The sequence below is a fragment of the Cyphellophora attinorum genome, assembly GCF_001299255.1.
Source record: "Cyphellophora attinorum strain CBS 131958 chromosome Unknown Contig7, whole genome shotgun sequence".
Taxonomy (NCBI): Eukaryota; Fungi; Ascomycota; class Eurotiomycetes; order Chaetothyriales; family Cyphellophoraceae; genus Cyphellophora; species Cyphellophora attinorum.
The window spans coordinates 184,401-209,159 of record NW_017253235.1 but is presented as its reverse complement, the minus strand read 5'-3'; the positions used below and the strand labels follow the sequence as shown (position 1 = coordinate 209,159).

Sequence of the window (24,759 nt, the reverse complement as noted above, 5' to 3'; positions counted from 1 at the left end):
ACCCTGGCAATATTCAGGACCTTGCTCGAACATCTTCTGAGGCGCTTTCAAATTTTGAACCTCCACATGTGTTCCCGTGAGTCGACGATACCAACATATCTACCACTCAAGATCTCACTTATCAGCAACCCTCACCGTCTGCCGAGTCAACTTCCTCTCTTCCTCCCCCAGCCCACCCTTCTCCTTCATCGAATTCCACATCCATATGGCCAACACAATCGACAAAACCAACAGCACCACAAGCTGCCCACCCATGAGCGATGCCCTCCACACTGCCGACCGTGCTGCATACCACAACGTCATCCCGAACAGAAACTCCACGATCACCAGGTCTACCAGCACAAGCGGGATCCAAGCAATGGCCAGCTCCCTTCGCGTCGGATGCTCGTGCCCTTCGAACTTGAACAGCAGCATCGTGGCGATCATGACCGCAACCACAGCCGTGAGCGCCGAGGACGTTAGGAGCCCCGCGCTCGCTTCCATCAGCGGTTGGCCATGCTGGATATGGAAGTCGTCGAAAGTCAGGACTGCGAGAGCAAGGCTTCCGAGGAGGGTAGCGATGATGTTGAAGGTCTGGTAGAAGCGATGAACACGCTCAAAGACCAGCGTCGCGCGGATGTCGAGCACCTTATTCCCTGTTGGCAGTGAGTTATGCATTACCAGTAGTGAGAAGAGGTTTTGCTGTAGCCACTCCGTGGTCGCGCTGGGTTCCGCAACGTGCCCCTTGAAAAGGACGAGGACTTTAGAGGGATCGCTTCGTACTTACATCGCATTCTGGAGAACATCTTGGCTGGTTGCAGCTGTCGGCATTACATGTACCGGCGTTGCCCGACGGTAGGCTGATCCCAACTGTGCCTTGTCAGGCTGAAAGTCGAGTGATGGAGCGACAAGGGCGGTAGATACTGCCTCCGTCGTTACTCCTTCTCGACAGCGAACAGAAGCACTAAGAGGAGCGATAGCGCTTTGACTGCATTCGCGCGCTGCGTGTTAGGATGTCGTTGCAAGTGCAAGGTATGAGCCAGTGAGACAGGGCCTTTCCTGTGCCAGACTGACCATGGTGCCCTCGTCGTATCCAAGTTCGCTGCCCCTCATCTCGCGCCAGGCTTATTGTGACCGCTAGTCGCTGGGCATTACGATTGCTGTGACCATACAACTGATAGTCACCTAGGTATGCATGGCCTTCGCGTTGGAGCCCCGAATTGCTTCAAGACAAATATTTTACCAGCATAGTCCAGTGAGCATACAAATTAGCGATGCTGAATAAACAAGAAGGAAGACCTCGGTCCATTAGTACGCGATATTCTATCAGACTCTGTAAAAGGCATTTGACAATTTGTGTTATGTAGTACGCCTTCTCCGTACGCAAGACCACAAGGGCTCGTCTGCCCGAGCTCCGCAGCAGACAACGGGACATTCAGACGGTCTCGACGTGGCTGTCACCATCCTTCTCACCCATACGCTTCCGCGTGCCATCACCATGATTGTTGTCGCCAGTAAGCGTGTCCGGCGAGTCATCGCGAATGTGGCTGGCACGTGTCGTATGGCCCTTCTTTGTGTCCTCCGCGACAGAATCTGGGAGGTTCTCGTCGGACTCCTTGTAAAAGAGCTGTACCGTAGATCAGCGACGGTGCTCTCAACTGCTCCTGTCCCGGCCTCTCGGTGAGGACAGTAGGTGACCACTTACCGAATCAATCTCCTCCAAACTATAATTGCTCGTCTCCGGGTAGAACTTCCAAACAACGAAGATGAAGCTGTAGGACAGTACCGCGAAGAACAGGTACGTGCCCCATTTGAGGCGGTTGATGAAGATGGGCGACATCATGACAACGAAGAAGTTCCACATCCTTTGACATGTATTAGCGGCGGCATGTACCATGCGACCAACCAGAGCCAGAGCAGGATGGGTAGAATTACATACCAGTGAGCGGAGACCGAGATGGACACACCACGGGTTCGTGCTTCGAGTGGGAGGATTTCTGGGCCGTAGACCCATGGGACGACGTTGATCGTGCCGCCGAAGATCAGCATCCATCTATTTGTGGTCAGTCAGTGAGCCAACTGCAGCAGGACCAGGTGTCTGCTCATCAAGGAAACGCCTACAAGAAGAAGAAAGCCACAGCCGCTGAACTCGGCCCGGGCTTTTCAACAGCAAGCAGACCAGCCGCAAAAGTCATACAAATACCGAGTCCGAGACAGCCCCAGATCATGGTCTTGCGCCTGCCCATGCGATCGAGCGCCAATGCAGGTCCAAAATTGCCGATAACAAACATCAGCTGGACGCAGCCACCGAGGATCTGTGCCATTCGGGGTTCGAGGCCGACATTATCGACTAGGACTGTTGGGATGTAGTAGACGATGAGGTTTGGTCCGACCATCTGATTCATGAACAGGCCGAAATGTGCCAACAGGACACGCCGGCGCGTGTGAAGCTTGTCGCTCTTGAACAGCGCACGGTTACTCTTTACTGTTGATTCCTGCGCCAATGCATGTCTAATGGCGTTGATCTCGTGCTGGATGTACTCGTCGGACTCTGGTAGGTCGAACACCTCACACAGGACTTCGATAGCCTCTTGGTCGCGACCGTGCTTGAACAGCCATCTGGAGTAGTTCAGCCAATGAACCTCATGGCAAAGGCTCTTGTCAATGAACTGGTAACTCTGCTTACCTCGGTGATTCAGGAAGGCCAAATATCAGTGCGATGACAACGAACGCGAAGACCATCTGGAACGCAATTGGGAAGCGCCATGAAACGGGTCCTTTGACGTAGGACATTCCAAAGTCGAGCCAGTATGAAAACGAAATGCCAATGCCAATGAACATTACCTCCCAAGATACCAATCGTCCGCGTTTCTCAGCGCGGCAGAGCTCAGACTGATATGTTGGCACAGTCGAGCTGTCGATACCAGTTCCTATACAGACCATTAGCTAGGATTGACGGAATGGAAGAATGTATCCTCTTACCAAAGCCAGTAATGACCCTACCAACAACGAGATGCGCCACAGTGTAAGACGAAGCCTGCAGAGTCGCACCAACAAGGACAAACCCCATGGCAAGCCACATCGACTTGCGCCGACCAAGTCGATCGCCCGTGAAAAAGTTCAGAATGCAGCCTCCCAGAGCACCCAGGCAGTATGATGAGACGATTGCGCCTGTGTTGGTGTCGTTAGGACTGTTGAACTGTTCGAGCCAGTCCTCCATCTGCAGAATGCCGCCAAAGACACCTTGATCATATCCAAAGAACAAGAAGGCTGCAAGGCAAACCGTTGCTATACCCCGGCGGAGAGGCCTGCCTGGTTTGAACCAGTACTTGCCCATCGCTGTTGTTGATATTGGCGACTTTGGGGCTGGACACAGTATCGGACTGCGCGAGCGTCGACGGAAAGAAAATGGAGGCGACAGATCTAAGGCGATGCTGGAAACGGTGAGTATATTCAAGGTGATATGTAGAGGGAGTAATCCCGCGAGACGTCGACCGAGGGTATCATCGAGATGGTGTCGGTAGTTGCAACAGTGTCTGCACGATGATCGCGGAATGCTTGTTGGATATGACGTTGGAAAAGACAAAAGACACGAGCCCAGTAGTAGAAGCGGTATTATCATTGGCGGTGCCTCTTTGACTAGCGACGATGGCGCCGCCAAGCCGGCGGGAAAACATGGGGATCTGCGTGATCGTGGAGATCTGAAAGTGCGGAGGATGAATCGCGCAGGCTTGGTATCCTTCGCCTTCGGTCATCTCCTCACGATCTTTGTGCGGTCATAGAACCCATGACTCGACCACGAAAAAGCGGCACAGACATCGACTTCGCTTGCTGTATTTGGAACTCGAGCCTGGCGCGCATATGGGAGCTGTTGATAAGGCAGACGTCCGCGCGTAGTAAGGCAGCCATCCGCGCACTACGAGGCAGCCGTTCGGGCGTGGCGAGTCGGAAAGCGTCTTCAACTGGTCTCATAGTCATGCCTGCGCAATCGGTGACTGGGAGTGGTCGGTAGAGAATGTAAGCGCTCGCGCAGGATTGCCGCACAGTCGCCCTTTCTCTCCAACACTCGCTGTAGGCATGGATCTCACGGCTGGAGGTCTGCGTTTCGACAGGTCCCCGAAGCCATTGTGCTTTGCGGACAAGGTCTGCCCATGCGCTGGACTCTGAACCCCCAATCCAGTGAAACTAGTGGCATCAAGACCTCATTTGCTCGTAGGTTTTGATGGTTGCGACCGTGACTTTCCGCAGCAGTTCGTGTTCGCACGAGAGAAGCGACCCATCGACGGTTTCGGAGCCATCAAGTCGCGCCGCGTAATGCCATCGCTCCCAGTATCTGAGCCTCAAGATGCTCAAGGTCACTGGCAGAGGGGTGAACGCCGTTGGTAGCTTTGCTTGCAGACGGCGCAGGCAGCTTGTAGATCTTGCGGATGCGAGCAATGTCACTGATACCTTCCAGTGCCTCTTCGCGGAACACTACTTCTTCTCCTTTGACATTAGCCGAGAGATGCTCCGCGACTTGATCTTGTGTCAGATCAGCTGCTTCTGCGACCTTGACTACGATGAGGTTCTTGGTCGCATCACCAACGCCAAATCTCCGGAAAGCCTCCCCGATGTTGTTGTTCGACGACAGGCAGAACACGATCTCAGAATGCACATTGCGAGACTTCAGCCTGTCATGCAATAGATCATTGATAGCTCGAAATGTGGCGGCGAAAATCTGTCTCCTCGATATGACCTACCATAGTTCTCAGCAAGAACTGTTGAGCTTGCTGAGTGATTGACCTACCATGCTTGCATCGATGAATGCATACTCGAAGTCGTGGTTGCCTGCTAGAAGCTGTTCGCGGAGGAAGGCGGCATTGGAGACGTTTCGATAGTACGCGACGTAGACGGCCAGCTCCTCCGGCACATGAGGCAAATAGACTCGCTCGACCATGACAGCTGGTTCGATTGGTCCCGGGCGATGGACGTATTTGTTTGCTTGGGAGTTTGGTGTGAGTGGAGGGTAAGATTCTCGTTTCTTCGACGCTGCTCGGAAAGCACATCCGTGCTAGCCACTTCTGGACTAGTGGACATCGACATCATCGAGCGGCGACCTGCAGCTACTCTATAAAGCCTTCCTCCTCCTGCTCCCAGTGCCCTGCCTGCCGACTCCCACACCATCGTCGCAACCATGGCGTCCGTACTCCGGAGACCGTTCGCGGTGTCCTCCGCATTCAAACAATTCAGCAAGCCGTCCACGGTCATTCGAGCTTTCCACTCGTCCCCGCTCAAGGCGAGCACACACAACTTCTTCACCTCAAGAACGACCAGTCCAGTAACGTCGAACATCCTCAAGACCCAACCGACCCTACAGAATGCCTTCAAGCGGTCGTACCAGACACAGAACTACCCCGTCCCAACCCAGACCGGCAATCTCACTCAGCGACTACTCTACGGCGGTCTTTTGGTCGGTGGCGCAATTCTCGCTACCAACCTGATCTTCAACCGCGAGACACGCGAAGATGGCGGCATGCCGACGTACGAGCGAGAGTACCTCAACCAGACATTCATGCACACCGGCCTCGGAATCGGCATCATCGCCACCGCAGCCAGCGCACTCCACAGATCTGGCTGGTCCTACCGCCTAATGGCAACCAGCCCATGGGTCGTCATCATCGGTGGCCTCGCCGCATCTATTGGTACCATGTACGGCACTATGCAGACGCACCCTGACAAGTAAGCCGAGCATCTCATTCCTTCTACAACAAAGCTAACGTGCCGCGCAGCTACATCCAAAAATACGCCCTCTGGACCGGCTTCAACGTAACCCAAGCCGCCCTCCTCTCCCCGCTCATGCTCATGCAGCCCGCCCTCCTCATGCGCGCCGGCCTCTACACAATCGGCATGATGGGCTCTATCGCCTTCGTCGGCGCCACTGCAAAGCAAGAGAAATATCTCTACTTAGGAGGCCCGTTGCTAGCCGGCGTCGCCATCGTCGCTATCTCCGGCTTCGCGCCCCTCGTCCTCCCAGCCACCGCCATCCGAACACTCGCGTGGACTGAGAACATCTGGCTGTACGGTGGACTGGCGGTGTTTGGCGGCTTCACGCTGTATGATGTGCAGAAGATTCTGCACCACGCACGGATGGCCGAGCGAGGGATGGTGAGGAAGGACGTGGTGAACGAGAGCATCAGCCTCGAGTTGGACTTCATCAACATCTTCGTGCGGATGGTGCAGATTTTGGGCATGAGTCAGCGGAGGAAGTGAGCATACTCGGGCAGTCGAGCTGAGAAAGTCGTTGTACATCAGTATCACATGAGCTCCGTGCAGGGCGGGCTCTACTGGAGGACTTGAAATTGATAGTTGAATGCCATCAACATTCCGCTCTTCGCTGATCGGATCAATCTATGTACACTACCCAACTGCCCACTCCGCCTATGCACAAGGACTTTCTGAAAAGCGCTTCCTCCGCCCAGGGCGTTTTCTACCCCAAAACCAGAACATCTGCCCTTGCCTCCTCACGGCTCGCTTTCACCACCTTGCCACCCTCGCAAAAAGCTCAGCATATTCTCGCCCAACTTCTCAACGACATACCCGCCCTCCAGCACAATTAGTGACTTCGCCCCCTTTCCACCCTCCATTGCTTGCACGCCAGCCGTCACCATAGCCGCCATGGTGGCGTAGTCCTCCGTCGAGATCCTAAACTTTCCCAACGGATCCGTCTCATACGTATCGAAACCCAGGCTCACCACTACGAACTCCGGCTTGTGTTGCTTGAGCCTCTTCATCGCGATGTCCAATTTCTCGAGGTATGCCTCAAAAGAGCTATCTCGGGGTAAGGGGAGGTTGAGGTTGTAGCCCTCGCCTTCGCCAATGCCGGTTTCGGAAGCGTGGCCGGTGTAGTAGGGGAACTCGTCTTGGCCGTGGATGGAGATGTAGAGGACCGAGGGGGAGGAGTAGAAGAGTTCTTGGGTGCCGTTGCCGTGATGGAAGTCGAGGTCCAGAATCGCAACTCGTGAGGCAGTCTGGGCTAGGAGAGAAGTGGCGGATTGAATGTTGGGTAGGGCTGGCGTTGAGGAAGGGAACGTCCCTGGGAGCGACGGTATGGTGTGTTGCGGATTGTGTGGAGAAGTGAACGACGGCGACTGGAACGCTTGCAAGAGCTGGTCAAACGGTGCGCTTCGTCCACGGACAGAGCGTTTTGCGTGCCAGGAATGCTGACTGCAGGCGAGATCGTGCTTGCAATGAAGGCCATTTGGGAGAGGGACTGCGCATTGGGTCTCGACGTCCACGGAAGGAGTAGGTGCGGTTTCGGCTGTGTGACTGGGTTGTGACGCAGCGCATAGCGACTCATAGGTTGACACTGCGGCGGCAACGTTGTTGATGTAGCAGTATCCACCGGCATGGCGACCGTCGCAGTGATGGCCTGGTGGGCGGCAGAGCGCTAAGACCGTGTCAGGTGATGGTCTGGAGGCATTGCTGGCGCCGTTTGGGGATGTGGACTCTGCATCCCTTAGGTGAGGAAAGAGCATCTGCACTCCTTGATGTGCAAGATTCGCGGATGCGATAGTCGATGTCCATGTGTTCTTTGAGAGACCTGAGCTCATGTCGAATGCTACGAGGATCGTCAGTTTCAATGAACGGGGAGCAAGGATGGAGAAAGAGACGTACAGTAGTAGCCATGTCTCGCAAAGATATCCTTCGGAGGCTGCGGGTTGACGTTATAATTATTGATCGAAGTTGGAAACCTGAAGCATTCTGGGAGTACAGTCCCGTCGTCTGCCACCAGGTCGGCTGCATGCCACTCCGAGAAGTGCGTCTGCAAGTGAGCTAGATACCCGGCATCGTGATTGGTGCTTATCGTCTCGAAAAGCGCATGTTTCTCCTCCTCTGGTAGGGAAGTATAGTCGACATCTTGGACCTTGTGTGGCGACTGCTCCAATGCAGCAAGAATAGCTTGCAATCGAGCCGGAGACTCGAGTGCTGGGATAGCCTTGGCGCCGAGATACTCGACGGTCTCGTGCAGAAGACATTCCTTGTCGTGGAGTACTAGCATCTTGAATCGTCTCGATTAGTATAGGTCTATGTTATGTGCAGCTGGAAGTCGTGGTTGGGTATATATAACGTGATCGACTGCTATGTCAGACGATCATGATATGCATTGCGCCTGAGTACCTTGAGCTGCGGCCTGGCTCCTAGCCCGCAAACAGGTATCAGGTACAGCGTAGCCTCGCCGAGTACCATATACCCGGGGCGCGGGTGGGCGCACGAACGAGGTGAGTTTTGTCGTTGCTTTCGGCTGTTTGTGGGCTAAGGCGGATCCTTAGCTGCGGCAGGGACCGGGCCTTCGATCGGCAACCTTGTTGTGAGCACGCAGTGAGTGCCAACATTGGAAACTGCCGGCCTCTTGACGTAAGTGTCAAGACATGTTTGGCGCCATTGGAGCCATGGGAGGTTCATCTGTTGCCAAGTGAGGGGCGCTCAGAAGGTAGGTACAGGCGTTGCGGGCCTGGAAGGTACCTGCTCCGCCATATTGGTGTATCCCACGACTGGTCCAGAAAGCGAAAATCGATGGCCGAGACCAATTTGAGAAGAGCTGTGGTCGGTATGCACAGATTGTGCTAAAACGCGTCAGAGCTTGATCAAATATGATGTTTCCAATGTAGAGCCACGATCGCCAAAAAGGATACACAGGATGCAGAACTTACAATGTCGATGCACGAACGGCACCGTGCCATGGCTTTGGGTGGGATGCTTCTGCTCCATACGCTGCACGATCCGTTGACGCGATTGCGTAAAGCTAGACATGCTTAGATTGAATTTGTAGATGAATGTTCGCTCTGTCATCGTTAACCAGGGTACCATAACACTCTAGAGTGACCACGCACGGCAGATTTCGAGCTTATATCGCGTCTCCTGGTCCAGAGACGTCAATGAAAGTGCTTGTTGTATACCCTCGGTATACTCTGAGAGTATCATAGAGAAATCAACGGGCACCGACGAATCGAATGTGTCCGGTAACATTGGTCTAGGGTCAGGCGGAGGTTCTACCACCTGGATGATGGGCATGCTGGACATGCCGAAGCCAGAGTCCTGTTGAAAAGTGTTCTGCATCATGTCCATCGTGCCTTGATCTGGCATCGTGTTGCTCTGTATCAGGCCTAGATCGGTCCCAAAAGAGCTGTGGGTATCCTGTAGATGAAGGTCGTGTGGTGAGTTCCAACCACCAGTTTGCGCCTCGCCATTGGTAGGCGAAAGATCCATCGTGTCGAGTGATGGCTGATGGTAGAACGTCGGAGGCATTGGACTGCCTATATTGGTGTCCATACTCAAGGGCATGGGTGTGAAAGCGTCAAACTGGTCAGCTGTAGGAAACATTTGATCCGGCGTCAGATTCGGCGCCGACAGGAGTACTTCGGAATGCTGCGATCCATTGTTGAGATCCTGTGTCTGCAGCACGTGTGCTTGTACATGTGGATCATCAGAGGTGTGATAGGTCTCTTCAACAGGGATTGACAGGAGATCCTCGTTCCTTGAAAGCGCCGAAAAGTCCACGTTATACGTTCGCTCCGCGACGACAGCTTCGTCACCAGAAAAGTCGACGCCCGGACTTGAACCTCGACTCGCGTGGCCAACAGAAGGTGATCTTGACCGATTCCTGCTGGTCGATCGGCTCCGATCGAGTTCGCGCTTCGCAAACCGTCGAACGTTCCGGTCATCCTGGACAGGCAAGTGTTTTCCATGGCTATATTTGCGATGTCGTTGTCGTCCAGACGAAGCGACCTCTACGAGATCACGGCCCTCTGCTCTGAATTGCTCCAGCCGCTGATCTCGACTAACATACTTGTTGAGTTGCCAGTTCTTGATCCTGCGCTCCCACTGTCGCGGAGTTGCGAAGAAGTTATGCTTTTCCTTCATGATCGAAGCGGCCTCTTTTAGTGATTTGTTTTCCGTCATGTAATACCTGGTGAATGCTTCACGCTGGTCCTCCCACTCATTGTCGTCATGATGCTTGTCAGCCTCGGCCATTGCGGCTCGAAATTCCAGCGCTTGAAGCGTAAGGCTAGGTTGGTCCGGGTTTGTTATACGAATATGCTCTCCAGCCTGACCACAACGAAACGTTTATTGATGGCGCAAGCGCAGCACAGGTTGTAGGGGGCGGCGAAAATGCAACAGAGATTGAGGGAACGAAGAAAACATTTCTAGTCTTACCTCAAGTTTGATGTTCAGGTCGCAGCACTGACCGGTCGGCGGGGTGGTGGTACGCGATCGAAAACGAATGTTGAACGACACCAAATGCCTGTCACCAGTTTGGCCCGTGTTTTTGCGGCTGAACGCCTAGTCCTGCTATCGGACGATAGGCGGACAGGGGTAGGCGCCACGCGAGGTGCACTGTGCATGTCAAGTTCACGATGTTTCTGTCGCAAGAGGCGGCGTAGGGCACGAATTGAGTGTAGTTGTTGGTCGCCAGCATCAAGCTTCCTTGCGCAGTGAAGCTTAGAAGCCAACCGTGCCAGGTCAGCCCCATCGCGTGTTGATGAAGATAGCAGCACTGCCCTTGCAGAAGATGAGATGGAGAGATCTGAGTCGCTGGATAGCTTGCCTTGCGACATCTGTGGAACCTGCGGCACGCGCTTGCCAGTCAGAAGCTTAGGTGACTGCCCCCAATTCCGTGCCACGGGTAAGGCTAGTCAGGGCTTGCATAGAGCGAGTCTCGTTTCGCTAAACGAGCAAGAACAGGCCCGGTTTGGGGACACATTGCAACGCGGGCTGCTACACCCGTCGTCACTACGGCCAGCGGGCGAGGACGAGTATTGCAAGGATTTGCGAAGAGCGTCGTGAGCAACGATGCGCAGGGACAGAGCAGCAAGCTTCGTTCAAGAATCGAGATCTCGAATCTTCGAGGGACGCCCCGAGTCTCCCCCGGATTGCCTTGTGCTTCCAGGCTCGCAGCAGTCACTGAAACTTGTTACCATACCGTGTTCCAGCCCCTCGCAAGCAATGGATGTTATCCAGCCGATACCGGCAAGTGATGCCTTAGTACGCCTGGGCAAGCCATGAACGCCTCCGCCACAAGCGAGCCTTGGGGGCTGTGTTGGAGTGCTTTGCTGCGAGGCTTTCCTTGAGGCTGTCGAGGGTTTGGACACTACCACAATCACCACGCATTACTCTGCACACCTTCGATCAGACTAATGCTTCTGGTCTGACGCTTATCATCATGGTAAGTGAACTACACGGTCCGGTCGACCACACCGGGAAGAAATGCCTCAAGCGCTGTAGCACACGAGAGTGCGAGCCAAAATACAAAAGCGTAGCTTAACTGTCGATATCAGCGAGAATGCAGAGCTTGTCCATCGAACACCACTCGTGGAGTGAACCATTCATTTGCCTAATTAAAGCATTACACTGGTCGCAGTTCCTGTGACTCCTCAAGACGCCACCTATCATTACATGCAGCCTGCGTCTCCTATTGAATCCACATCAAATCAATGGCACAATAGGACTCTAGCACAGCCGGCGCAAGACAACCTCTCTAACGCCTTGAAGAAAGCCTGGCACACCACAGTCAGTTGTTTCGATGGTATCTTCAGCTGTTGTACAGGAGAGCGTGAGGCAACACAAGACCGAGAGACCCAAGTCATTGACGAAGGCATCCACGTCGGTTCCTCGCCTGCAGCAGTCGCAACACCTTCGAACAAGCGAAGTACGGAGGAACGTGACGAAGCCAACGCCGTCACAACAAACCCAGCACGCATCTTTTCCCAGCACCAGAGTGAACGAGGAAGCGAGTTGACCCTCGGAATCACCCCGGCTGGACCGCCACTTGAGGTCGACTCGAGTCAGACCGTCATCGAGGACCTTACAGGAGCACGTGCTGTACCCGAGGCGGATCTGAACGACAAGACATATCCCGAAGCCAAGCGACAACTGCAAGCTCTTCATCGCTTGCATCGTCCACCGCGCTGTCGAGTCGCTCAGCAGGCACACAGGGCTCCTGGCATCCTGTCCTCGACCAAGATCCTCGCTTGATGTTCGTTGGCGAGGTGTTCATTGAAGGCTTCGACCAGGACGACGTACCGCTTCCGGATCCAGGGGAGGCTCTGAGCATCTCGAACGACAGCGATAGTGGCAGATCAGAGGTCGAATGAGGAGGACTGCAGAATGGCGATGCAGCGAGGGCCCAAAAGTGATTCCATAGCGATACATCAAAAGTTATCTGACTTCCAACACCATGCGTATGCCACTTCCCAAATATTGCTCGCCCATCCTCAATGACACCCAGCGTTCTCCTCCGCGTCCTAGCCTGAGATTCTAATCAAAGAACCCGAACAAGCCCGCAATAACGACCACCATCACTGGCGGAAACGACCAATGCTGTCCCTCTCCACCCCCAATAAGCGCCCGACTAACAAACCCATCAACAATCGGTATCGGCAGCACGGCACATAGTGCTTGCGCCATGAGTCGCTCATTGCCGGTGCTCCAGATCAACGTGACCAGTGCAGATACCGCGATGTTGCGAATGCCCCAGATCCGCATCAGAGCGTAATTGAGTTTCTGAGCTTTTGGGTCGGTGTGTGCTGGGAAACCCAGCGCGACGAGATGTGCGTCTGGTCGGAAACTGCCATTGAGGCCGAAGCCTCCTAAGATGAGGCCCATGCCGAGAGCAGAGTACATGAATATAGGGTGAGGCATCGTGAATTGATGTTTGGACGAGGATCCGAGGTATGGTTCTACTGCTGTGCTGCGCGCGGATGTATTGCTATTGTTGCTGTGCGGCGATGATGAGTATTGGTTCACATTCGAAGTGCAAGCAGGTCCAACTATATATCATCATCGTTACCAGAGGTATTGCACCGAACGCCGACATGTACATCTCAGCTCTTGCGAGTCGTTCAACGGACTTAGCAAGTCGCCGTGCACGATACTTCGTGTTTAGCGCAAGGTTTGCCGGCAAAATGAGCTTTCCCACAGCTCGTATTCACCGCTTACCAACGAAGATTGGTTCGCGACACATAACATGATATATCTCTCCTTGAGCGGACAATCAATCGTTCCGTGGGCTTGATAGTGACGTTGCGAATAATGATTATCTCAGCGTCGAGTCAGTGCGTCACTCAGATGAAGCCCATCTCCCTGACGACAAGTGGCAGAAGAAAGGTAGTAAGTTGAGAGGGGGAATAATCGATGATGGACTCGAGGGCTTAGGGGTCAGCTGAACGTTGGAAGAGCTTGCCAGGCTTGCTTTCTAGGCTTCCAGGCCTGTGTCGTAAGCTGTGTCAACAGGTCTACTGCAGATTGTTCACGTGATCTCGCGATTTGTGACGCGCCTCCGATTGAATCCGCCTCGGATCTGAGATCCATCAAGATCAATGCACGTTGTTGACCATACAATGGTACCTGCTAGGCCCCTCCACTGCCTCTGACCTCACTGTCGCTGAAGCGTCGAGCGACGTCCTCGTCAAGTTGGCTATCTTGCCATCGCTACGATGGATTTGCAGTCTCCACGACGCCATCATGTCTGCCATCGTCATCACTTCTTCGCCACCGCCTTTGTTTGCGCGTGAGACCACACCTGTCTCGCCTTCACCCCCTTCATCCCAACGAGCTCAGTTCACTTGCAGTCCGAAGCGCTTCAAATCGAGTGCCGTCGTGCGAGATAGCTTCTCTCAAGGCTTTAGCAGTGCTCGAGCCCTGCTGGCTAGACCTGGAGCCGAGAATCTGCCCTTACGCAGTCCCAATAGCAGCCGCTTCAAGATTGTGCCAACTCCACCACGGCGTCGCAGTCCTCCATTTGTCACCTCACTGTCACGGACGGCTTCTAGTGACATTGCCTTGCCGCAGCTGCAGCAGAATACTGCCGAAGCAGCAATTCCTCAGCTTGCGGCGGATGTGGCAGATGACGTAGAGAAACGCACGCCAGAACCTCAGCAGCGAGCGATACCACGCAGAAACGACTGGACACCTGTGACTGACGATCCCCCGGCAGACGAAGCACCCGAAAGCCCTAATACCGCGGTGGACGACGGCTCCAAAAGCGGACTTATGGACAATTTCGGATTCAAAACGACCAAGATCGCCGTGAGCGCGCCTTTTGACGCTCTCAGAGATGACTCGCTCTTCAAGAAAACAAAGCTAGATCTGCTCGAGTATACTGGGCCACCGATCGTACAGCAAGCGGTGAAAAGCAAGAGAAGAGCCGCGGCTCCGAAGAAACCCAAGGCGCCTGCGAGGAAGATCCAGACTATTACAGAGCGAGTGACCTCACACCACAATGGTCCTAAAGTCGCGGATACGGGCCTCACAAGCTATCTCGCTACAACCCAAACACAGAACACGGATGGACTCCTGCCCGGCGGCGATGGCAAGGCCACGGCCAACAGAAGGAAACCAGTCAAGAAGACATCGGCTACGGTGAAAGGGAAGAGCAAACTTCTGTCACCGGGCTCAGCAATGAAAGCTCTCGAGCGGCAGCAGCAGCCTATGTTTGGTTCTCTGAGCCAGCTCGCGCGAGACGAGCCAGACTTGATTCTTAGCTCGGATCCAGTCTCGCCATTACGCACGCAAGCTACATCGATCGAGTCGACGACACCCCGAAAAGAGGCTGGTGTGGCAAGATTCATGAAGAGCCGCAATCTGTGGGGGGCTGGTGATAGGGACGAGAACAATGCACTCGTTTTCGGCGGCACTGCTGATCTTGATGATCCATTCGCGTTAGGCGGCGCTCTGGTCGGTCACGATACTTTGATCCAGCCTGAGCGGAGTGTTCTCAACGAGGGTACGACAAAGCGACCAACGGTAACAAAAGCCCGATCACCGAGCACATCGCCAACGCGCGCCATCCATACTGCTGTGGTGGTCGACGTGCACGACGTTCAATCTCCAGCTGGAGCCATGCTGCCTCCGCCACGGAAGAAGCCTCGTGAGACCGAGCCAGAGAATTTGAAGGCAACGAACGTACCAGTCACAAGTACAGACCAGCAGGAAAAGGTGGTAGACCAATCAAAGGGGCATTCACGGGGTAAGACTGATCTTACCGCACCACCGAGACCCAACTACATCGGCATGCATACTGATGACCTTAAGAAGGCCATTCACACCTACGGCTTCAAGCCAATCAAGAGTCGGGACAAGATGATCGAGAAGCTCAACCAGTGCTGGGATGCCAAAGAGGCAAGACGCGCCGCGAAGTCAGCACAAACGGAAACGGAACTCCCACCAGCCATGAGACAGAGCGACTTCATCAGTGACGTTCACGGCCTTGCGGCACGTCCAGTGCCGAAGGTTAAGAAGGCGAAGACGCCGAGGACCAAGAAGACCGCCGAGGAGAAAGCCACCACGACACCAAAGCCAAAGCAGCCGCGGAGACGAAAGACACCCGCGAAGACAGATGATGGGACTGAGGTTGTGGACACTGAAGCCACCAAGAACACCAAAGCGACCAAAGCAAGAAAGAAGACCACCAATGAAGCAGACAATACAGAGGTTGCAGCGGAGGAGAAGCCCAAGAAGCGCAGAAGAGCCGATAGTCAAGGCGCAAATCGTGTGACTGGGACCGATATTGCGACGGCGGCAAAGAAACCTCGAAAACGAGCAACGCCAAGGAAGAGCGACGATAGTGCGGCGAAAGCGACTGAAAATGCACTTACAGACTTAGCGACAACACCTAAGAAGCCGCGAGGCAGGCCACATAAAGTGGTTGCGACTCCGAAGGAAGATGTGTTGGATATTGATGATATTACGAGTTCTACGACTGTACGAGGAGGCAAGAACAGCCCGCGAGGCAAGAGCAATGCAGTAGAAATACCTTCATCACCACTTGCGGTTGACGACAGCGCACAAGCCGCGGACGACGTCAACATCGGTCAGCAAATATACAAAGCGATCATGCATCAGTCCCAAGAAGCAGCCATAGACAAGCAGCGAAACCATATCAAGGACCCGACCTGGCACGAGAAAATGCTCTTGTACGATCCTATTGTGATCGAAGATCTGGCAAGGTGGCTGAATGGCGAAGGGTTAGCAGGTATTCAAGAAGATCGCGAAGTGACCACGATAGAGGTCAGAAGTTGGTGCGAAAGTAAGGGCGTGTGTTGCCTATGGAAGGGTGGATGGCGCGGCAACAAGAAGGAGAGTGATTGAGGCTAGCCTTCCCATAGAAATGAAGAGCATGGCAGGTCATGACCAAAAATTCTGGGTGTTTTCCCTACCCACAGTGCTCTCATCAGCCAGCAAGTCCGCGAGGTATCAATCTATAGCACTGACAATTCATTAAGTGAGGCTCATCTCAAGCCCGTGCACTCGATCAGCGTAACAGTGCCATGAGTTCACCCCCCCTAGCCGAGAAAATCCATGATGAACAGCATTTGTGGCTCGAGACTGGAAAATGGGCGACTGAGGGGAACCAGCTACTAGTACTTACTGTCACAGCTTGCCTGCCCGTATGTGACCATACAGTGTATACAGTGTGGACGGGAAGGTCCGCTGCGCGACCCGTCCCTGCCCAAACAATGGATCAAATTCTGCCAGCCTGCCCAAGGCAACAAGCTCTTCAGGGTGGTTTCATGCCACTAAAGCCTGCATTTAGGACTTCGAAAATTGCCCCGTAGCTTGCAACAAGTGAACGCCTGGTCTTAGATAGAATATACACGAGTCAATATATGCGGGTATGTGCGTGGAGACTGGTGCTGCGAAACATGTAGTAGCTGTGCCCGAAGTGGGCGAGTGACTTGGTCGATCGCACGTATCTTTGGATGGTGAAGCAACTGTCAATAATAATTTTGGCGGAGGCGCCTAAGGCAGTGGCTTTTGGGGAGGACCTCGCGTAAAATTTTGTATAAACCTACATGTCAACCGGTCTCTCTTGAAACCCAGGTTAAAGGCACAAAATTTCTGGAGCAGTCGGTGGACAAGCCTCAACATTTTCCACTGTTATTCTGTGAGACTCGGGTATCCAGGTGTATGGATGCAAATCCGGAGTCGTTAGCAACGAGAGTTAATCAAGCCTGCGAAAGATGCTAGTGAAGAAGGAGGACTTTGCCGGACAGCCTTGTTGCATGTTCGTCGGGACACAAGGCACAAGTAAAGTGCTACTCCCTTCGTTTTTAAGCCTAATAGTTCTAAATAGCATCTTTGAAATTCTAACATCTATTCTCTCTATAAGTCTTCCAGTAGGACCCTATATAGCGAGAAAATAAAATCGAGAATAACTTGAAATTCAATCTCTAAATTGAAATCTATAAACTAAAATATGAATTCTGTTATATAGATTACTATAAAGATTGCTATAAAAATATCTTCATAAATTAGTGGTGAATAGAAGAATCTAGCTCAATTTAGTATAGCTTCAGGCATTTAGCGCCCTGGTTTCTGGCTGATCTTTGTTTGTCGCAACCTCATTCAACCCACCAACTTCCTAATACCTTACGACCTTCGTTAAATCGTCCTAAGACCACTGCTTTCCGGTCTATCTTAAGTCGCTCGAAAAGTGTGGGTGAGCATGCGGTCTAAAATCTGGAAATCGCGTCGCTAGGATGAGCGCCTTCTCAGTACCGCAGAAGCGTCGCGCTTCCAGAGCGCCTTCTTCAGTAAGTCAACTTCTCCACCACCACAGCGCAGATACCTATAATATGGAAAATATCTGGAAGGATAGCCCTACATTCATCCTAAGGTCTCAGCATTGATTTTCTGGACGATCGTCCATCTTCGCAGATGCACTTCTCCAGAAGAACTCGACCCTTGAAGCTCCGCGCTTTAGACCAGATTGCTTGCAATTTCAAGCTTACAACAAGCAGCTAAGCTAACAACTCTGGTCAGCAGTCCTCCTCATCGAACACTCTAATCGAGATTTCCGACGATGTCCGTACCCCTTCGCCCGCCATTACCTTCATCCTTGCGATGTTGGGTACCGTACTCACATCTTCCGCAGGATGAGCAACCTCGACCTCAGAAGCGGAAGAAGTCTGCTGCACCTCTGCACAGCACGAATAGCAGTACCAATGGCTTTGTCCAGGTGAGTGTGATGTGCAACCCAATGAATCTGGCAGATTGGGCAGAGCACTGCTAACTCCTCTAGCGCAATGCCCAGCCGGCAAAAGCCGGTGCTAGCGTGGCACAACTATTCTCCAGTCCTCCTCATGCTAAGCAGTTTCCATCACGTGATATCAAACCAGTATCATGGCAACCAGACCCACAAGGCAAAGTCATCAGCGAGGATGAGAAGGAGAGGGAAAGACTGCGTCAACTTCGAAAGTTCATACCGAGTATCAACAAAACCCTGTCGTCGCAGCCTACCATACGCAAGACGACCCCGGCACACATCTACCGACCCAAGACTATGATAGACGAAAAGCGCCAAGAGAGTATAGAGATTCCCTCTGACAGTGACGAGGAAGGACATGACTCATCGAACATCCAGCATGCCGGTCCGCCCACAATCAAGCCACAACCATCTCGAACGCAAGCCTATTGGAACCGGTCAAGAATGGAACAATCTCAGCAAGCTACACCTCCAGCTTCGTTTCCGAACGGCGCCTCCAAGAAGAGTCTAGACAATGCAATCGACGTCCGCCCAACTCCTCAAGCCACACCAGTCTCAACACCCCGACCTTCGCAGAACTTCCAATTGAGCGTGCCTATCAGACCGAGTCCATCACCTGTAAAAGCCCCATATCCAGTACCTGGTGAAGCCCAACATCATGGACCTACAAAAAGCCAACATCAAGCATCTGCAAAAGCTCGGCGTCCGACCACTCCTCTGCTGCAATCAAATCTTCAACTGGTCGTACCGCGCTCGCAGACCAAGGAAGACTACGAGGCGAAGAGGATTGAGGTTTTCGAGAAGCTCAAGGCCGATTCATCGTTCGCTGTAAACAACCAGGACGTCGTCAAGAAGTACTTCGGCTCGAATGGTTTCTCAGAAGCCTTCGCTGTGGAAGACCTCTCGCGCAAGTTTGAAGCAACAAACATCTACCAACGTCCGATGCCAGATCCCATTCCTCTACCTTTTCCAGAGTACAAGCCACCAAAGCCTCGGTACGACAAGCGCGGCAAGCTCAAACGCGTGCCTTCACTCACTTCCGAAGAGATGATCAAGGTTCTTGACGCCGAGCGTTTCGAGGAGTTCAGTGCTCACCCAGCTCTGACCTTCAAGAACGACATCAACGATCGCTACATTAATGGCCGTTTCCAGTTCACTGATCGGTACATCATTCGCCCAGGAGTCAAGCAATCACGCCTGAACAATACCGGCTGTGGTTGTGTTGATGAATGCCGCCCATCTACCTGCGATTGCCTGGTCAAGTCCTTCGAGGGCGAATCCCATCGAGTCAATACCTACATCGTGCATCCTGAAGATCCCGACCTTATTGTCCTGGACCCCGACTACATGGCCAATGAGCTCAATGCGGAAGCTCAGCACCACGAAATCATCGAATGCAACGAGTTCTGTGGCTGTGGCCCTTCGTGCTGGAATCGCACAGTCTCACGCGGCCGTACAGTCCCACTCGAGATCTTCATGACCGAGAAATGCGGTTTTGGCGTACGGAGCAGTGAAGACATCCGCAAGGGACAATTTATCGATCTCTACCTTGGCGAGCTGATTACGCAGCGAGAACTCGAGCTCCGTGAGTCCATCAAGCAGCCGGGACAGCCCTCGTACATCTACAGTCTCGACTGGTTCTCCTCCACTAACTGTTACCACGTTGACGGCGAGGAGTTTGGCAGCGCTATGCGCTTCGTCAATCATAGCTGCAATCCGAACGCCCGCAACTTCACTGTGCAAACGCATCGGGCAGAGAAACCTAAAGTCTACAGTCTTGCTTTCTTCGCTATTTGCGATATTCCTGCTGGCGAGCAGATCACGATCGACTACAGTCCGCAGGAAGCCCTTGCTATGCCACCTGTCGTTGCAGAGCAGATCAAGCGTTCCTCAAGTGACGTTGGCCACGACAAGGACATGTACGGCGCACCCGGCTCAGAGAGCGGCAAGGAAAACGTCAAGGAGGAGCCTGTTGTTCCCGAATCACCGCCCGACGGCAATGTCAATGCCATCACCGCTGATGACTGGTCAGACTCTGATGAGGGCGACGAGCCGGTACTGCCTAAGCAGGAAGAAGCTGCTGATGGTCGATCCCGCTGCTATTGCGGCGCACCTAATTGTCGCGGCTATCTCTGGCCAGAGGCTGCTGGAAGGCGAAGAAAGAAGAAGAGCACGAGAGGTGACTATTACTGAAATTATGATCTGGCACCAAGCGACACGAATCGAGCATTGGATTGCATCGGGTTTGCGTTGGATGAGGGAAGTCATGCGATATGACTGCCAGTGCAGTCGCTCAATTGGCTGAAGGAGCGCAAACAAAAAGTGTACAAACTAGCAGCACGCGAGTGGACGTGCACGAAGTTACGGAGGGATATGTACAATTATGATCAACAGATAGCAAGCGTCGGCGCTCCGGATTCGTTTGCATCGTCAAGAAGAGGTTCCGAATGAGAACACATCCAACATGATTCACAGCTTTAGAGTCCGCCCGGGTGCTCCTCTTCGTTTTGCATCTACTATTCTGTGGCTAACAGAGGACTCAGAAACAACATAAAAGGGTGACTTTTCAGGAGATAATATCCCTGTCAACCGGTCTGCTGAGCGACTTTCCAAAAATCAGCGACCAGTTTTGTGCAACTCATCTGATGACACCGGATCTCTTCACCGATCCGTAACATCATGGCTACAGCGCGAAGGCAAACTCGCTGCTTCGTATGTAACCCCAGCTCGAGACCTCGCAAGGCGGGCACGTCTCCATCCCACTTAGAATGGTGTACGCAAAGAGAAACTGCACGCCTGAGATGCGAGCATCATGCCCGATCTTCATGGACTTGTATAATTTTTTTGTATCCAACGGTGACCTGTGAGAGCATTGTCAATCGTCAGTCCGCGTCTAACACTGCCCGTGGTCGATTCCGGCTGCTATTCGCACGGATCCTCTGCTCACTCTAGAATGCATCTTCGCCTCGCTGATACCAACGACGCCCCACTCCTGTCCGCCATCCTCTTCCGCGCCTTCGCCAACGACGCCCTCATCACCGGGCCATGCTACCCAGATACGCCACTGAACAGAGCTTGGTGGGCAAGCCGGATTGCCGCGCAGATCACTGGTAAGGACGGGACGACGAGATGTTGGGTCGTTGTGCTTGATGAGGGGGACTTGAGTAAGCGTGGAGAGGGTAAGGGTGGCGTAGTGGATGAAGCGGAGGTGGGACAGGTTGTCGGGTGGGCGAAGTGGCTTGTTCACCAACCGTAGCTGCAGCAGAGGCAGTGGCCCCAGCCGACAAGGAGCAGTCGACCCAGACGCAGCGCCCTCGTCGGACATGAACCTCGACGCGTGCCGTAAGTTGGCGGACGCGCAACATCAGATGCGGGAACGGGTGTTGGGAACGGGCGACAAAGGAGATTCCAGGGCGCACTGGTGTAGGTGCCGCCTTCCCTACCTCTCATTTATCTTCTTTGCTGTCATTGCTGCGTGACAAGACGCCGGCTGACCAGTACCACAGGGCTCAACGCAATAGTCACCGACCCAGCCTACCAACGGCGCGGCGTGGCAGACATGCTCGTTGCGCAGGGCTGTCAAGCTGCAGTCGATGAGGATGGAGAGGGAACAGAGATCTTCAGTGCGTGTACAAAACAGGCGAATGAGAATATGAGTAGGGTTTGGGAGAAGTATGGGTTTGAGATCGTGGATAGGGAGAGTGTGAAGGCAGAGTTGGGTGTTGTTGCTGGACTTAGAAAGGGAAGACAGGGCTGATGTGTAAGATGAGGGATGATACAGCAACAACAATTGCATTGTCGAGCCTGAGACCAGTGACCTATTATGAAACTGCTTTTCTGCCTGATTTGCGCTCGCCTGATCCATGAGAAGCAGTGCTGTATGACTCTCGACGACTGACGACCACTCTTTCGACCTGTCCCATCTGCCGTTTGCCTTTCAGAAAGCCTCAGCAAGACTCAAAGCGATCGCATTATCAACTAGCTCCTTCCTGAAGCCAGGAGCTCTTCCTAAGCAAGCACCACCCTCGACCATACGTGCCAGAAACTTCTCGACATCGATTGTCACGTTCTGACCTCTCTGCTGGAGAGAGGCGAGAACGTTATTCATATTCTTGGCGCTGTCTTCAGCGGAAGTCGAAGCAGTGTTGTTTCTAGTATTGCTCTGCGACCCGCTTTGTGTCAATGGAGAAGCATTCGTATTGCGACCAGTTGCTGCCATAACATTGGCTGGCTGGTTTGAGAAGTCAGCGCTTGTCGATAATGCAGCATCCACGCCGTCAAGTGGATCCAGGTAAGAAGCCATCAAGTCCTGTGTGTTGTCCGTAAAGGGCTCAGATCCCCATGGCCAGACCTGTCGGGTCTGTACAGCCTGGACCTGTGACCACTGATCTTGAGCTCGCAGGTCCTTTTCGACCGCTGTGAAGTACTCCTGTGCAGCATCATTGTCGAACGAAGGGAAGAAGTTGTCTACACGCGGTGGAGGCGGCTGAGTAGCCATCCAATGCCCTGGTACATAATCAATCGTGGCACGGCCATTGCTGCCCGGTGGCGAGGGTGTGCGTGGCAAAGGGGAGTCGTGGGTTGACGAGGTTCGCGATGATCCCGTGGGATTAGAGAGCGTGTCTGGACTGCCTCCATTGCCGAACATGTTGATCGTACCTGCCGAGTTAGGCGTGGTAGTGATGAAACTCAGCTGCCTTGGATCAATCTCAATGAAGGAGCTATTGCCATCCAGGAAAATGCCCTTCGTCTTGAGATATTCTTCCACATCGTGAGAGTCGAACCACAAGCCGCCGTACCCAAGCTTTTCCAGCATCTCTTCAGTCGTGGCCTCAAATCGAGGTGTCTCCATCAGAGCCCATGCTGCCCTAGCTGGCTCAAATTGGGGCTTTTGCATTACAGTGTCAGGATCAGCCAGATTCGGAGGGAAGACCTTGTTTCCGGACGAATCTCGTCGTGGGAAATGGGTTCCAGCACCACCAATGTGGTAAAAAGGGACATTGAAGTTCTCCAGTGCTTCGCCGGCTTTGCGTCTGAGCACGCTCTGAAATCGAGCCAACAAACGCTTTCGGTTCGAAAAGCAGAATGTGAAGCGGAATGTGCGGGCAATGTACGATGGGTCCATCGCAGGGTTGGTAAGATGGCGGAATGCTCGTTCCAAGGCTAGGCGATGCAATCGGCGTGCGAAGGTCGTCTCCTGGAACGAGTATGTGTAGAATGGAGAAGCTGCATTCACAGGAAGTGGAAGAGGCTTCTCCGGCGCTGGGGACCACTTCGACTGTAGCTTTTCCAGAGACACGACATCATCCAGCGAGATTTGTGCTTCTGGTATCTGTACGTTGAACTGCATGATGTCTTCAGACATACCGTTTTGCCATGCTTGCTCGTAGCCATAAATGCCGTTCATATTAGAAGGCGGAAGTAGCTCAATGTCAGAATCTTGGCTTGTTTGGTCAGGACTGCCAGAGCCGCCGTTAGCTACTGCTGGTGCAGCGTCATCTTTAGGCGTAGCTTTCTTTGTTGGCTCCTTGATCAGCGGAGAGTCGAGATCATCCTCATCGTCTTCGATCTTGGCGGCTTGAGCCAATGTCTCGAACTCAGCCTGTACGGACTTTAGCTGCGAGAACAGTGTTCTTTGCCTATTGATGAGACCAGAGTCCATCAAGTTGTCGTGCAATGCCACGAATGAATTGTTCATCTGCTCTATCGTCGCCTTAAGATTACTGACTTTGCCCTTCAGGCCACTGATCGTCGTTTCCTTCCGGTTGCGATAGGCACGTTGAGCTAGCCTGATCTGAGTCCTCCTTCGATCGGCGGCTGTCTCGTCTTGAGTGTCGAGGCGAGGACGACCTCTCTGCCTCTTACCACCGTCATCTTGGCCAGTGCTGCCAATTTCGACTGCGGCTTTCTTAGCTCGCTTGCGAGGCCGGGGCTCAGGAGATTCGTCCTCGTCAGCGACACTGTTCTGACGTTTCGGTTCCGCCAGCGAGCTGCGTTTGCTGGGCTGAGTCGATTGTGCAGAAATTCTAGCACTCTTCGGGGCTGAGGCTCCATTGGTCGCGTTACTGATCAATGCGTCTGGGAACCTCGAAGACGAGATGGAAGCAGGGGGCATCTGACTTCTGTAGCCTGCCGACTCGGTGCCGCTGCCCTCACCAGATGACTGAGCATTTGAATCGTCATAAACAATGCCTCCATAGAACTGTGAGGCCGAAACGCGTCTGTTATTCGCATTCCCTCGGAATGCTGATGTTGTTGTTCCAGGATTGTATCTGTTGTTTAAAGTAAAAGGATACTGCGAGGCGGACAGGATGTCCAGCCCCTGCTCACTGATGGTTGGAGCTTTCGAGGAGGCGTGGCTTGATATCATGAGTTGGGTTGGATCATCAATGAGACCCTCAAGGTCGTCCAATGTCCGCTTCGAGATCTGCTGGCCCTTGTACTGGTGCATAGCGTGAGGAGCGGCCAGCATGTTTCTGCGTGGCGGAAGAGCTCCAAAGGGCTAAAGGTCAAATAGTGCAAAGACCAGGCGCTATAGCAGCCTGTGTGGAAGGGCTGGCTGGTGGAAGTTGTCGACGTAGGCTGACGAAGCAGTCGCAGCAACGTCTGATTGGCAGTGTGGTAGCGGACTATAGAAAGCCGCTTCTGGCACTGTGTTGTACAACTTGGCGTCCTGTAGTGACCACAGAAGGGCAATGGGTAGACTCCTGATGTGGGTCCTTCTTGAGTAAACTGACTGCTCTGCTGGAAGAGCTGCA

General features: G+C 53.4%; 9 protein-coding genes across 9 annotated transcripts; 4 read left to right on the top strand and 5 right to left on the bottom strand.

Moving 5' to 3' along the window:
• Window positions 1-114: 114 nt before the first annotated feature.
• Window positions 115-3,316, bottom strand: AB675_9536 (Sugar transporter STL1; the record flags this gene model as incomplete). The annotated part of the gene is made up of 7 exons (XM_018150078.1): window positions 115-635; window positions 1,441-1,606; window positions 1,685-1,844; window positions 1,919-2,032; window positions 2,101-2,598; window positions 2,666-2,909; window positions 2,962-3,316. 7 exons carry the CDS (start codon window positions 3,314-3,316, stop codon window positions 115-117), a joined length of 2,058 nt encoding a protein of 685 aa, XP_018002327.1.
• A 960-nt stretch (window positions 3,317-4,276) lies between these two features.
• Window positions 4,277-4,915, bottom strand: AB675_9535 (EKC/KEOPS complex subunit; the record flags this gene model as incomplete). Its single annotated transcript, XM_018150077.1, has 2 exons — window positions 4,277-4,714; window positions 4,766-4,915. 2 exons carry the CDS (start codon window positions 4,913-4,915, stop codon window positions 4,277-4,279), a joined length of 588 nt encoding a protein of 195 aa, XP_018002506.1.
• Window positions 4,916-5,152: 237 nt separating this feature from the next.
• On the top strand, window positions 5,153-6,228 carry AB675_9534 (Growth hormone-inducible transmembrane protein; the record flags this gene model as incomplete). Its single annotated transcript, XM_018150076.1, has 2 exons — window positions 5,153-5,697; window positions 5,748-6,228. The coding sequence occupies 2 exons, from the start codon at window positions 5,153-5,155 to the stop codon at window positions 6,226-6,228; spliced, it is 1,026 nt and encodes a 341-aa protein (XP_018002448.1).
• A 251-nt stretch (window positions 6,229-6,479) lies between these two features.
• AB675_9533 (Acetylpolyamine aminohydrolase) lies at window positions 6,480-9,990 on the bottom strand (the record flags this gene model as incomplete). Its single annotated transcript, XM_018150075.1, has 4 exons — window positions 6,480-7,576; window positions 7,633-8,010; window positions 8,670-8,801; window positions 8,850-9,990. 4 exons carry the CDS (start codon window positions 9,988-9,990, stop codon window positions 6,480-6,482), a joined length of 2,748 nt encoding a protein of 915 aa, XP_018002558.1.
• A 1,422-nt stretch (window positions 9,991-11,412) lies between these two features.
• On the top strand, window positions 11,413-11,991 carry AB675_9532 (uncharacterized protein; the record flags this gene model as incomplete). Its single annotated transcript, XM_018150074.1, has 1 exon — window positions 11,413-11,991. The coding sequence occupies one exon, from the start codon at window positions 11,413-11,415 to the stop codon at window positions 11,989-11,991; it is 579 nt and encodes a 192-aa protein (XP_018002401.1).
• Window positions 11,992-12,273: 282 nt separating this feature from the next.
• Window positions 12,274-12,657, bottom strand: AB675_9531 (uncharacterized protein; the record flags this gene model as incomplete). Its single annotated transcript, XM_018150073.1, has 1 exon — window positions 12,274-12,657. The coding sequence occupies one exon, from the start codon at window positions 12,655-12,657 to the stop codon at window positions 12,274-12,276; it is 384 nt and encodes a 127-aa protein (XP_018002228.1).
• An 822-nt stretch (window positions 12,658-13,479) lies between these two features.
• Window positions 13,480-16,104, top strand: AB675_9530 (Structure-specific endonuclease subunit slx4; the record flags this gene model as incomplete). Its single annotated transcript, XM_018150072.1, has 1 exon — window positions 13,480-16,104. The coding sequence occupies one exon, from the start codon at window positions 13,480-13,482 to the stop codon at window positions 16,102-16,104; it is 2,625 nt and encodes an 874-aa protein (XP_018002514.1).
• Window positions 16,105-17,495: 1,391 nt separating this feature from the next.
• AB675_9529 (Histone-lysine N-methyltransferase, H3 lysine-9 specific) lies at window positions 17,496-20,194 on the top strand (the record flags this gene model as incomplete). Its single annotated transcript, XM_018150070.1, has 4 exons — window positions 17,496-17,549; window positions 17,779-17,820; window positions 17,891-17,974; window positions 18,038-20,194. The coding sequence occupies 4 exons, from the start codon at window positions 17,496-17,498 to the stop codon at window positions 20,192-20,194; spliced, it is 2,337 nt and encodes a 778-aa protein (XP_018002435.1).
• Window positions 20,195-21,938: 1,744 nt separating this feature from the next.
• On the bottom strand, window positions 21,939-24,473 carry AB675_9527 (uncharacterized protein; the record flags this gene model as incomplete). Its single annotated transcript, XM_018150069.1, has 1 exon — window positions 21,939-24,473. One exon carries the CDS (start codon window positions 24,471-24,473, stop codon window positions 21,939-21,941), a length of 2,535 nt encoding a protein of 844 aa, XP_018002382.1.
• Between the last annotated feature and the right edge of the window lie 286 nt (window positions 24,474-24,759).